The 15,419-nt window shown below is 32.0% G+C and overlaps 1 protein-coding gene across 1 annotated transcript; it reads left to right on the top strand.

Annotated features, from left to right (window-relative positions):
* The first annotated feature begins 8,275 nt into the window (after positions 1 to 8,275).
* Positions 8,276 to 14,580, top strand: LOC139510369 (uncharacterized). The gene is made up of 5 exons (XM_071296952.1): positions 8,276 to 8,751; positions 9,417 to 9,572; positions 11,447 to 11,579; positions 12,700 to 12,845; positions 14,499 to 14,580. The coding sequence occupies exons 1-5, from the start codon at positions 8,276 to 8,278 to the stop codon at positions 14,578 to 14,580; spliced, it is 993 nt and encodes a 330-aa protein (XP_071153053.1).
* The last annotated feature ends 839 nt before the right edge of the window (positions 14,581 to 15,419 follow it).

The raw sequence follows: 15,419 nt of genomic DNA, 5'->3' as shown, positions 1-15,419 counted from the left end.
AAAATGCTGAACTCCGAGGAAAATTCAAAACGGAAAGTCCCTAATCAAACGAATGGACAACAACTGTCATATTCCTGACTTGGTACAGGCATTTTCAAATGTAGAACATGGTGGATTGAAGCTGGTTTTATATCAAATTTTCCCCTGTTTTTTTTTTTAACGAATCCACCATTTGGTAAAACAATCATTCTATTACATGCTGTGTGATAATGTGAGTGAACTTTATGCGTGCTTTTAAAACAAATTTTTACAGATAATTTTCAATCAAATATTAATTTTCTTTTCAAAAGAAGGTCATTGATCTTTTGGATGTATATAATGTAGGTCTAAATTATAATGATACATATATCAAAAATAGTCACTATATCACGTACAGGCAGAACCCGTTAGTCGTGTTACGTTTTAGTCGTGGTTTTGTCAATTTCTATCTTACTTTTAATTAAATTCAGAATGGAAATGGGCAAAATGTCAAAGAGCCATCAAACCGCGACCAAAGAGCAGAAAACCTTTTGAATATCTCCTTGGCATCTACTGCTTCTCTTTCGTACATCTTGTTTTATTGTATACAAATAGCGACGACTTGCAACAATTTTATGAAACACTACACTGCAAAAGATTTGATCATCAAAACATATTGTAGCCAAGTATTGTGTCAAGATAATTGGACTTGTTGTAAGTTAGATTGAAATGCATGGTGATGGAAATTTAATTTATAAACTGCACTGAATTATAAATTTACGATTATTTTATATCGGTTAAGAATTAGTTTTTTTTATTGTATAATAAGTGGCTGACATTATTTATTCTTTAGAAAAACATTCAATCGGTCTTTAACAGAAAAAATCGGACCAGAAAACCTGTCATTAACGGAACATTTTTTGGTTCGAGCTTCACTGATGAGTCTTTTGTAGATGAAACGAGCGTCTGATTTAAATATATAGTTTCAATATATGACGAGTTTATTTACTTATAGTATGGGATTGTTTTGTACAGTGCATTTACACCATGCATATTCTTTTCCAATTACATCCTGACCCATATGTTTTTTGAAGTGATTGTCAACATTCAAAATACAAAATATTTCGTGTTTAGCTTTGATACTTTGTTATGAATATTGCGGATGCATGAAACAAAATATGATGTATAAACTATAAAGATATATTCTGCATGTTCGGTTTAATATGATATACTACCATTTTGGGGGTTACCACATACACTTGGGAACTCTGCAATAAAAGTAAAATCACAAAAATTCTGAACTCCAAGGAAAATTCAAAACGGAAAATTCCTAATCAAATTGCAAAATCAAAAGTACAAACACACAAAACGAATGGATAACAATTATCATATTCCTGACTTGGTAAAGGCATTTTCTTATATAGAAAAATGGTGGATGGAGCGTGGTTTTATAGCTAACTCAACCTCTCACTTGTATGGCAGTCTCATTAATTTCCGTTATATTGACAACGATGGGTTAACAAAACAAACAGACATAATAGGTAAGAAATACCTGTACCAGTTAAAGATTATGACAGTTGTCCTCCATTTATTTATTGTGTTTTATCTTTTTATTTTGCCATTTCATGTGGAACTTGCTGTTTTGAATATTCCGTGAATTTTGATTTATTTGTAATCTTACTATTTTACATAAAGTCTTAATTAGGTCTTTCCGCTTTTCCGTGGAAAGACCTATTGGTTTTCTTCTAAAAAAACAATTTCTTCTGCCTAATTTTTTTCCTTTGGTGGATTGATGTTTAGCAAGATGTCGCTTAGATATTTGGAATATGATATCGTACAGTTTGTATGCTTTTGTATCTACTTGTGCGTAACCGAATACTTTTTTTTGTAAGAGTTATATCCCTGAACACTGTTTTTCTTGTTATTTCTAAAACTTCGCAACCGTATAATACACCGACAAATTTATTTTTCCAATTTGCTCGTTATATCTTCAGGATGTTTCGGTTAATTATAACCAAAGCCATATGAAGATTCCATATCAGAGTTATTCCCCCGTTTGTATTTGACATAAGTGAAATGTATGTGTAACAAAAACCATGATAGAGGTAAAGAATCCTTTGATTTGAGGTCCTTGGTCCATAAGAATGGGGTCAAGGTCAAAGGTCAAGGTCATGTTCAAAATTTTGCCTTTGGCTTGTTATCACTTATTTAAAAAAAATCTTATTAGATATCAACAAAATATTTTTACAGAATTGTTAGTTGCGACATGTCGTAACACGTAAAATTTTAGTTTAAAGGATATGTAGACATATCATGGGAGTTTATTTAAATTTAAATTACACGTATGGTGATATAATTCATTTGTCATATATAATTAAAACCTAGGGTCTTTGATTTGAGGTCCTTGGTTTATTACCTTGAAATTGAGCTCAAGGTCATTGGTAGATTTAACGTTCTAGATTTTGACCTGTGCTTCTACCTTCTACCTTATATGTATAAATTATAAAGCCATGGGAATTTTTGCATTAGGTTGAAAGCCTTTTAATCTTGAAAAGCAAACCGGAAGTGACCTTGTGTAAACCAGAAGTAGCTATTTTTTGTACTAAATTAATGTAAAAGTATATAGAACCATATATTTTTGGAATCAGTGTCAAGTAAACTATCAAACAATATCAAAGTGACATTTTCAAATCGGAAGTAAAAAAGTTATCTCCCTTATTTATATCTTTTTGTATACAAACATTATCGCTATTTTGTGCATTTTTCTTTTGATCTTTTTTTGTGATAATTTTCATATCATGCTTCTCGCTTGAGATGGAAAAATTATCGCTAGAAACTAAGGAGGCCACGTGGCGTTGCTAACGAAATTGACATGAAATTTACAACGTCGTCATAGGTAAAATAGCGATAAACAGATTATCATTGGTCATCTCAACTCGATTGATTTTCTCACTTTCGCTGTACCAGCTCAAGCGAGAAAATCAATCTCGTTGAGATGATCAACGATAATCTATAAATATACTTTTAAAATCAGCGCACAATATGCTGTCATTTAACGCTGGGAATGACATTCAAAACTAAATTTTAATATTTTCATATCAAAATAGATCCTTACTGGTGGAAAGACCTTCAATTGTTCTCAGAACATTTGGTTTCTAATTTATTATTTTGTAGTTCTTACAAAATGTCGTTCAACCTCAAGTACTGTCTACAAGATATGTAAGGTCATAATATCAAATTTGTCAAATCCTTTTTAATCTAGTTAGTAATGAGTCTATATAACATACTCCAAATAGTTTAATGTGTTTTTTATTTCATATTTCAGTAGAGAAAAGTGTCATTCAAGACTACATGTTGATATTTGAGCATCTCGATACAAAATTGCAAATCAACATCTTTTGTAAAACTTTGTATCAAAGGATTCCTGTACATGTGAACAAAATGAAATATTTGTTTATCTTAAAGACAATTTATATCTTAACTTTTAGCAGAATTGGTATTAGTGGCGAATATATATATAACCGGGAGGTTTTGCTAGCCATACAACAAGGTTCAGTCCTTACCGAGTCAGAATATGGCAGTTGTTTTTCAATAATCTGTTTCTATGTATGTTGGTGTTTGTTTTTGTTGCAGTTCAGTGTTTCTGTTGTTCCGTTGTTTTCCTCTTATAGTTGACGTTTTCCTCTAAGTTTATATGTGTATTCCGGATTTGTTTTCTCTCAACCGTTTTATGACTTTTGAACAGTGTTATACTACTGTTGCCTTTATTTACATACTCAAAAATTGTCAAATATCTGTTACGAATTGCGATTTGATAATAGTACGCACATTGAGCTGTGTATTGGCGTGGCTCTGTACTTATACTTCCTGTCATAGTGTTATTGTTTTATGATAATTTTTGTTTACCTAGTATGTCTGTTTGTTTTGTTCACACATCGTTGTCAATATAATGTAATTTGATATGAATACAAGTGAGAGGTTTAGCTAGCTTTAAAACCAAGCGCAATCCATAATTTTTCTACATACGGAAATGCCTGTACAAAGTCAGGTATATGAGAGTTGTTATCCATTCCTTTGATGTGTTTTGGCTTTTGAGTTTGCCATTTGATAAGGGACTTTCCGTTTTGAATTTTCCTCGGAGTTCAGTATTTTTGTGATTTTACTTTTCACTGCACTATATTGTTTGAACTAGAAGTGATAAACCTCGAAAGATATAGATATCCTCTCAGTTCCATCAGAATCATATTTAAAAGGCTGTTCAGTGGCGGATCTAGATTTTTTTCTAAGTGGGGCCCACTGGCTGCCTAAGAGGGCTCCAGTAACGCTTCAGTGATTGACCAACCAATTTTTTTTTCTCAAAGGAGGGGGGCGGTCCCCTTCCCCCCCCCTAAATCCGCCTCTGCTGTTGGTATTAAATACGACAGACTTATCAAAATTCTTATAAGAAGGACATTGGTATTAAACGCGACAGTTTTATGATAATTTTGTTAACAAATGCATTGGTTTTAGATGCGACATTTCTTATCAAATTTCTGTTAAGGAGGCAATTATTATTAGATGCGAAAGTTATATCTAACTCATGTAAAAGACACTCAGAACATTGACATATTTGTCAACAGATTTTCTGATAAGACATATTTGCCTAATACTATCAGAATTTTAATGAGCTCTTGAATCTAATATATTCAAGTGAACTTAAGATTATGGATACATTAGTACCGAAACTAGAAGCTCTGCTTCTTATCTTTACCTTTACTCAATATCGACACGGTAGAACGACTTCAAACTAGAAAGTTAATTTCAACTATCCAATCGTCAGCTCCCATTTCTCATCAGTTACGCATACTCTACTTGATCATGAATACATATCGCAATTATGTTACGCTCGTGTATGTTGACACCTTTTGGATCTCATCAACAGATATAGTGGTGTGCTCTTGACAAAAAAGACTCAATCCAACAGAGTTTTAAAGAAAACGACAGAAATCGACACGTCTAAATACGTTGTATGGTCATCATCACGAATTGGAGGACTTTTGAAAGATTGCTTTAATATGAAATAGGAACATGTTAACTTTACCCTCCCTATTTGATTGAATTGTTATGGCTTCTCTTTGTACATCTTTTAATTTGCCTTCGCTCATCTTGATGAATATGATCTGTTTCTATTTCTTAAGCTCTGGAATCGAACAAGGTGAACTGTCTTCTTGTGGACTGTAACCTAATGAAATAGTGCTTAAAACTGGTTCAGCGTGTCGGTCTATTGCAAAATGGGTATTTTTTCTTATGTCGCCTTATTTATTCTCGTCTTGAATGTGCATCTGATTTGACATGCACTGGACGTTAAAAGCCAACCACCATTATCATAATTACCTTGTAGATGCATACAGTAGCATAGTAATGCTATTAATACAATTTAGAAACAATTGTAAAGTAAAAATTACTAGGCTTAACATTCAATAATGTTTGGTAAAAATGTTTCCAGAGAACGTCTTTAAACATTATATGGTAAGTTTGTCAATTCAGCTAGCATCAAACACATATTCATTGTAATGGTTTCTTAACAAAATCTTGATGACATTCTTTGTCTAAATATGCGTAATAATGCTGTTAAAGTTGTTGTTAAAGCTCGAAAGCTTAGTCACATGTTTTTAAACCCAGATGAAAATTCCCGTATTTGCGCCTTAATACTTGTTCATCATATTCCCTAACCGTTTAGTAATGTTCACATAAATTGAAACGCAAGACAATCTTGGGGCAGATGAGCGAAAAGTTTTTCTCTTAAAACGAACCAGAATTTCTCTCCAGGCACTCAAGAAGGTAACATAAAAATTAAAAACAAATGTGTGGTATAATTGCCAATGAGATAGCTATCCACCAAAGTTAAAATGAAGTGGGTGTAAGCAATGAAAGACAATCGTATTGCTTTAAATAACGTGGATATAAAAAAAATTAAGGGTTCCACAGAACCCAGTGTCTCGCCTACTATTGCTGTTAGTCGAAGGCTCAACAAAAACGAGGATGACTTGTTTCCATAAGCTGAACATGTGCTTTCACAAGTTTGAACTCATACTGAACACGACTTCTTTCATTTTTTCTTTGAATAGGTTGTTTGTATTTCTTTCGACAGATGGTTATCAATAGCCTGCTTGGTATCTTTTTTTTTCATTTTGGCCTTAAGACAGTCCTACTGGTGCAACATGGTAAACCTACCGGGTACCAGTACATAAAACAGAATGTATGAGTTCTTGGTTATATAATAACATACATTTAGGTCTATATACCAAAAATATTCTTCATGACATTTTCATCAACATTTTAGTCGCGACAACTTTTTAGTTTATAAATTGCAATTTAATATTTCCTGAAACATATAATGAACAGATTTTGAAAATCAAGAATGTTTTCTTGTATTCACAGCTTCATGTTACATATTATCAAGGTCTTAAATAAATCTATTAATTTGTGCCAAATTAGATACTTAACGTACCTTGTATTCATTTTCGAATATGAATGCATTTTATAAGGATTGATAGCTAGGCTCGAATTTGTGTCACAATCTGCTGAATTTTTTTTGTTTGATTAAATATGCATTTAATAAAAAGAATAACCTTGATATTTTTGTACGTTTTCTTTTATAAAGAATTACATATATATATATATTTATTATCATCCGAAAAACCAAATATTATAAAGCAATCATTGTTTTTGTTGGATTATATTTATTGATTATATTCACAATAACATTATATAGCAGGACATTTCTTGCTTTGCCGTTCAGCAGACGACAATGTCTACTATACATATTTTTTTCTATCTTGTTATTTGTGCCATTGTGACCGCAGACTATCGTAAGTAATCCTTTCATTGCTTTCTGCTTTGATTTACACTTAATAGCTTGACAAACGCAGATATTTGCACATTCTGGAGCAGCTTTCTTGACTGTTAAAATGCATAATATTTTAACTGTCCATCTTTTCTTTCTTTAACCATATACAGCTTTCTATAGAGTTACATTTATACACGAAAAATGAAAAAGTACAGTTGGACCATCAATTATGTTCATAATTTTTGTAGTGCGTGTCAGTATAAGTATGGCACATAAGACATTTTCCAATTCAGTACCGTCATTTACGCCTACATCTATATCTTTAGGTAACCTTTTTCAGAAGGGGTCATCTTAATATGGGCAATGACCACCCGCAGTCACAAATTGTTATTGTAAGTTTTTGTTTTCAATTTACATTTAACCAAAAGTAGCCGAGAACTAACCGATCTTTTATGTGATTTTTTAATTGTTTTAATTACTTTTTGTTATTCTGTTTTTTACTTTTTGCAATGAACTAAAGTGCTTTTTTTTTTCGTTTTGCATTCTTTTTACGTTGGTGTTATTTTACAATACAATCATTTTTATTTTATCTTTAAGTCACCGAAATTTTCATTACAAATCCTGTTGATTTACATTGCTTTACTAAATGCTTGCTATATATGACAAATACGATACTTTAGTATATTCCGAATGCACATTTTAAGATAAAATCTAGTGAAAATGATCAGTACGTACCACATATGTCATTTGTATACGATTTTATATTTAAAATTTTAATGGAAAATAAGTTAAAAAATTTGAGATGGAAACTGCTTCAGTATATTATTCCTACAAAGCAGCTACTATTAAAGTGGAAAATATCTGAGAACGATAAATGCAATTTTTGTAATACAAAAGAAGAAGATTATTTGCATTTCTTTATTACATGTTCATTTTTGAAAGATTTTTGGGAGAAAGTACATTATCTTCTATCAAAAATCAATTTTCAAAACAAGATATTAGCAAAACATATAGTATTTGGATACAAAATATCAGATCAAGGGTATAACGGTTTTAATTATTTCTTGACAATAATAGGTTTTTGTATTTACAAGTCGTACTACATGTATGTATCCGAGCAAAAACTGAAATTTTTAGATGTGTTTGCTATGTTTATAAAGGAGCTAAGAAGGTTTATGAATGAAAACAAAACAGTATCTCAAAATGTATTTTTCATAAAGTTAAAAAGATTGATATAATTGATGGGAAAAAAAGATAATTTTTATATTTGATTATATTCTGTGTATTTTCCTGGATACTCAGAAAGTATTTCACAGGGATACTTTATTGAAGCTTGGACAATGAAGTTAAGTTGAAGCAAGCAATTTGAAGAATAAAGAATATTTATATATATATATATATTTGTTGAAAAAAAAAAATATATATATATATATTTATTCATGATTTTTTGTAATAAATTTTCATATGAATTCCGTTTCAATTTTAGATATGAATAACGATAACATTTTTAAAGTGCTGAAGAAAATTGGAACGACTGTCAGCAGAGAAACATGTACAAATTTATCACCAGATGAAGAGTTAGATATTGCCGTAGATTTTTCTAAATGGGAGGAATATGCCGATTTAGCTATCTATAATTCAAACTACTTGTCTGCACAGATCCAGAAATACGGAGGTTCCCAAGAGGCGTTTCATGAATCTCTATGTCACGATCTAGTTACAAATTTAGTAGTAACAGCTAAACCTGAAATACTTAGCGGAATTGTGGCACTTGAGCCAGGAGTTTTAAAAAATTATGAACTGTTTGCAGCTTTTGCCGTATATACTAATGGCACTGTGGAGTCGGTAGAGTTAGGAAATTTCAATAATTACACAAACGATAGCCTGGTCAACGAATGGTACAGTGTTCTAAGAGACCGACATTACGAGAATGTGGCAATAGACCGCACTAAAACAACTTTCAGGTTAAATTGTTTTACAAATATTTTTAAGTGATATTATTCCAGGTTGATATAAAAAAAAAGATGTCGTATGATTGCCAATGAGACGACCGTGAGCAAGAGACGAAATGACACAGAAATTAACAACTGCATGTCACTGTACGACCTTCAACAATGAGTAAAGCCCATACCGCATAGTCAGCTATAAAAGAACATATATAATGAAAAACGTAAAGGTGTTTCATTATGATTAATCCTTTATGGTTCCCCATGCTACTTACTGCTTTCATGAACGACGTGTTATCAAAAGAAAAAGTTAGAAATGTACATGGATCGATTAAAATACAATTAAATTCAAGAAATATTTTTTTCTCTCTCTGCTCAGCTGAATGTTCATTCTATTCAATGGTTTCACTTTTTGCTCCTTTGTAATAATACTGTATAATCTCTATATTACATATAATAACGTGACTGATTTGATAGACTTTGTTCCATTGTATCGATAGGGATTGTCCGAAATAAAGTTTGCATAAGAAGTTTGTTAATATTGTTTATCTCAAACTGATAAAAAAGAATAGCAATTTGCCGAATAAAAATATGGCAAAAAATAATCATTGATTAAATTTTGCGTTTTCGAAGTAATAATGTAATGTTCAAATTTGACTTTCCGTTTTTTCTTCTTTCTTTAGAAATGGAACCATTATAGAGGCAGACATTTTGATCGCCCGGAGAGGTGATGGTCATGTGACTAAGCCATACTATGACTGCGGAGGAGGTTATGTCTGGATGTTTACATACTCATCTCCTATCTTAGGCAGAAAAAGAGACGGGTCACCTATGTTTAAGTAAGAAAAAAAGATGTTAATAGAAATTAGAAGATGTGGTACACGAGTGTCAATGAAACAACTCCCCATTTTAGTCACAATGTGTAAAAAGAACAAAATTGTGAAAAGTAAACCAATGTATGTCAAAGCACGGTCTTCAACACGATAGCATTAGCTCACACCGAACAGCAAGCTATAAAAGACCCAAAAATAACCAGTGTAAAACAATTAAAATATTGAAATAAACAGTCTAATATTCATTAAAAAAAACACTAAGAAAACGAGAAACAATTATAAACCACATCAACAAACGACAACCACTGAACAACTGTTACAGGTTCCTGAATTAGGATAGGTGTAAAATATCCAGTGTGTTTAAAACGTTTTTCAAGCGCCAACCTTCACCCTTACCTGAAACAGTAGTTTTAAATTACACCATAGAAAGACACAAGCTATTGTAGAACCTCGTTATGTCGAAGTAGAAGGGACTGGACCACGTTATTCAAATTATCCGAGGAATTATTGGCTGTGTTCTATGATTCTTATCTACCCACATTGATTGTGTTCTATGTTTCGTATCTACCTACATTGATTGAGTTCTATGTTTCTTATCTACCCACATTGATTGTGTACTTTGGTTCTTATCTACCCACATTGATTGTGTAATTTGTGTTCCTTGATTCTTATCTACCTACATTGATTGCATTCTATGTTTCAAATATATCCACATCTATTGCGTTCTATGATTCCAGTCTACCAACATCCATTGCGTTCTAGGATTTTAATCAACCCACAATGACTGCGTTCTATGATTCTAATCTACCCACATTGATTGTGTTCTATGATTCTTATTTACTCACGTTGATTGTGTTCTATGATTCTTATCTACCCACATTGATTGCGTTCTTTGATTCTTATCTACCCACATTGATTGTGTTCCATGATTCTTATTTACCTACATTGATTGCAGTCTATGTTTCGAATATATCCATATCCATTGCGTTCTGTAATTATAATCTACCAACATCCATTGCGTTCTAGGATTTTGATCAACCCATAATGACTGCGTTCTATGATTCTAATCTGTCCACATTGATCGTGGTCTATGATTCTTATCTACCCACATTGATTGTGTTCTATGATTCTTATCTACCAACACTGATTGCGTTCTATAATTCGTATCTACCCACATTGATTATGTTTAATGATTCTTATCTACCTACATTGATTGCATTCTATGTTTCGAATATATCCACATACATTGCGTTCTATGATTCTAATCTACCAACATCCATTGCGTTCTATGTTTCTAATCTACCCACATCGAATATGTTCTGTGTTTCTTATCTACTCACCTTGATTGAGTTATATGTTTCTTATCTACCAACATTAATTGCATTCTATGTTTCTAATATATCAACATTGATTGCGTTCTATGATTATAATCAACCCACAATGATTACATTATATGATCTTAATTTTCCCACATTGATTGCATTCTATGATTCCAATTTATCCACATTAATTGCGTTCTATGATTCTAATCTTCCCACATCGATTGCGTTCTATGTTTGTAATCTACCCACATTAATGCATTCTATGTTTCTAATATATCCACAGCGATTGCGTGCTATATGATTCCAATCTATCCACAATGATTACGTTCTGATTCCAATCTATCGACAATGATTACGTTTTATGATTCCAAGCTACCCACATCGATTGCGTTCTATGTTTCTAATCTAACCGTTTCGATTGCGTTCTATGTTTCTAATCAACCCAATTGTTTGCGTTATATGATTCCAAACTACCCACATCCATGGCGTTCTATATTTCTTATTGACCCACATTGATTGCATCCTATGATTTTAATCTGTAATCATTTTTTTAAATAGAGGAGTAGCTACGATAGATATTGAGCTTACAGATAAAGACATCAACCAGTGTGACCTTGAGTATGACGAATACTCTGTTGATTTATTTTTCAATGTATTCAGAGGAACTCATAAATGTCCAATCGAAACCACGGTAAAACAAACTTTTATTACTATTACATATTTTGGATATACCTTTTCTTTAATAAAAATACCGATGTGCCTTCATGGTTTATGCGAACCTTGTGAGAAGGTAATACTGTGGAATTACTAATTTTCATAGATTTCGTTGTGACAGGTGAACAACGAAATTAAATGTTCGACTAGCAACTTTCCTACAGTCTTATAGTATACACAGGCTTTGACATAACCACGGATTCAATTATCTACGTAAATACAAGTTTTTCTCAGTCCATGACAATTGGTAGTCTCTTGAAAATAATTGAATACACAGCATACGTATATGAGCTGTTACCTACATGTTTATTTCACATGTTTAAAATTACTATGAATCTTAAATGTCATTTGTTAAAGAACGATTATGCTTTGTTAACATCAATTAAGGAATCAGGGAAACTATTATTATTCATTTATTATTGGAGTAGGGGCTTTAATGCCCTTATTTGGTCCAACTATTACAACAAATTGCTCAGTTATCATACATATTCTTAAATTTGTTCAAACCAAACTAAGGTACAAAGTATTCAGAAAACAAAAATAAAAAAAAAACATTTTCACATTGAAAAAGCTACCATGACAACAAACCATGACAAAATTCGCATGTTTTGTAAAATTCCTTGACTTACCTTATCTTTCATCAAATTTCAAGTATATTTGAGATTGGCAAAGTATGTGCGCTCCCAAAGACACAAAGCTTTATATTTGGTGAAATAATGTCAATATTTATAACAAAGCTTCTCTTAAATTATTTTGTTTTGTTTCTTAGCTGCGCAAAATGTTTCCACTATCGAAATTATGATGGAAAACTGCATAAAACCTGTGTTTTTCATCATATTTGTGAAACGGTACATATTATGACGTAATAGTGACATTATCAGATTAAAATCTTTATGCTTTCATTTAATTTCCTTGACCCTATGCATTTCCAAACACTATATGCAAATTTGAAATACTTGTCAAACATTTTATTTTCTTGTGCCAAAACCGGGCCTTATCAATGTCCCTACTTCTTTAGTGTTGGATTAGAATGGATATATGATTGCTTTTAAAATAAGTGTTGTTGTTGTTACAAAGATATGTATTTTTCATTCTAGTGTAATTTTCGGCCTGGATTTGGATTCAAAGTAGGTGGTTATATCTGTTTATGCAATGACGTATTTGACCACAATGGCATGAACATTCGCTTCAGCGGAGAAGAAGTAGAGAAAGCCACAGACTTATCAAAGTTTAAGTGTAAAACGTAAGTGAATATTACTTACTGCAATCTTCTATATTCAAAAAGTATGAATTTTAAAACCACATCGTTCGGAATTAGCTCTACATATAGGAAAGTTTTTTTCTAGTCTGATTAAAATTAGTTTCATACAGAAACAGTATTTACTTCCAAACTTACTCCCATAGCCATCATCTGAATATACCTGTTTTGCTAAAAACCGGATCGTTCTTTTGATGTTTCAATTCGCATATAAACACTGTAGATCGATGATAGCATGTGTACTATTTGCGCATACTGCTTTGTCTAATGTGTCCGTCGAGCTTGCTTTCACGTGACACTTTGAAATGATTTTACACGCATCATGCAGACTTCGTGAAATTTGCAAAATACACAAATTTTCTTTAAACTTAAAATTCCTGACGTATATTATACTCATGAACATTTACAACGAGTTCAACCAGTTCGTGATATGATTTCGGATTTCCTCGAAATAGAGTGTTTTTTTTTGTATCAACACAATGCAGCGAACAAATTTCAGAACACCTCATAGTATGTCCATAAAAAATATAATACACTTAAATGTAATATCTAATTTTTCGGGTTATTTGTTCGTGGTTTCAGGATTTGTTTTTGATGATCACCAGTTATATATATGTATATATATACCTGAATTGACTTATCAAATAATTTATTGCTTGTGTAGTGGTAAATGTGGATAAAAAATTATGTACAGTTTAACACTTAGTCTAGATTATGCGAATAATGAGAAAGCAAAATAAATGATGATGGATAATTATCTAATGTCCAGTGAGACAACTCTTCATCCCAGTGACAATGTTAATACTGGCCCCAAAAAAGACCATGAGAGTAAAAAAAATCAATCAAGAATACCAATGGTCCAACTTATATAAAAAATTAGAAACAAGAAACAAGCAAATCTTATGAACCTCATCAACAAGCAACAACCACCGAACAACAGGTTCCTGACTAAGGACAGGTGCAAATACAGTAGGTTTAAATGTTTTAACAGGAGGCAGCCTTCGCCTTAACCTGAAATAGTAGTGTAACGTTACAACAATGAAAGACCACACTATAAAATATCAATAAAAATGCATGTTCAGGCCAAGAGCATAATTATATAATATATACCAATGTAATCTGTATAAGAAAACTGCAAATTACTAAGTTCATGGAAAACACGAAAATACGAACAGCAGAATAGACAAATTTAAACACAACATAGTTGCTTTGCACGTTTGAATGGTTTTGCATTAGTAATTTTTGGGGGCCTTAGGCTTCGTGTTGAATACCGTACCTTGACCTATAATGGTTTACTTTTATAAATTGTGATTTGGATGGAGAGTTATCATTGGCACTCGTACCACATCTTCCTATATCTATTTGTACTAGACCAACACACTGGGCCGGACTTTGACGTGCTAGTTAACAAGTTCGGGAGAAAGATATGCCACGCTACTCTGATACATTATTTCCTATAAGCAGCGAATATCAAATCAGTCTGCGGTTTGGCCCGATGAAGGATTAAACTCTCAAACGCAAAGCAAACACATTATTTCGAAGCCATCGAGACATTATCATCAATAAATATGGTAGAAAAACTACTGCAGTCAATGCATCTTGTGATACTTTATATTAATCAGTCTATTTTATTGACAGGAAACTTTCTGGATACAGATCACCATTCGGATTTGATTCTGATGACCGCCATTCAGGAAGATATTACCCCTTCAAATACTAGTACGCTGTTTCAGATGTTTATCAAAAGGATCCTTACTTGTAGTGAGAGGAAAAATGTAATCTTTTGAGATGGATCTTTTAAAAACAAACATCGTGTTATTTTCCCAATTGAATAAACTAGAAATTACACAGAGTGATTTTTTTTAGATAAATGACCCGTAGTAAAGGTAGTCGAATAAAAAAACAGTGAAGAAAATGAATAATGGTTTACTTTATTTAAATTGTTATTTGGATGGAGAGTTGTCTCATTGGCACTCACACCACATCTTCCTATATCTATATATCTGTCTTTTGAACATATTAAGGGAGAGAAACGGGTATAACAAGAAAAAATCATCTCGTTTAGTTATTGTTATAATTTCATAACCTGAGAACATTTGATAAACATAATATGTATGTTAAATAATAACTGTTTAAATTCGGAGTTTAGTGTGATGTCCATTTTCACTGAACTAGTACACATATTTTATTATTTGTATTGGGGCCAGCTGAAAACTGTCCACAATGTCCATGTCAATGCACTTGTAAAAATGTACTCAGGCAAATTTCACTCACATCAATTTCACGTGAATTTAAATTCATGGGTCACGTGAATTCACATGAATTTCACCTCAAACGAGCTTATACGTGAAACTCACGTGAAATCAGTTTTTGTGAGTTTCACGTAAATCTCATGTAAAATGCATGTGAATTTTTAAAATAGAGTAATTCAAATAACATCTAAATTTTCAAATTTAATTAAAATCATGAAAAATATCAATTTTTTGTTGTTGTAAATTTCACGTGAAATCAGATTCATGTAAATCTCAATTCACGTGAAATTCACATGAAAATTTTCAC

This window comes from Mytilus edulis, chromosome 2, assembly GCF_963676685.1.
Source record: "Mytilus edulis chromosome 2, xbMytEdul2.2, whole genome shotgun sequence".
In the NCBI taxonomy this organism is placed as follows: Eukaryota; Metazoa; Mollusca; class Bivalvia; order Mytilida; family Mytilidae; genus Mytilus; species Mytilus edulis.
This window is presented reverse-complemented; position numbering and strand designations above follow the sequence as displayed.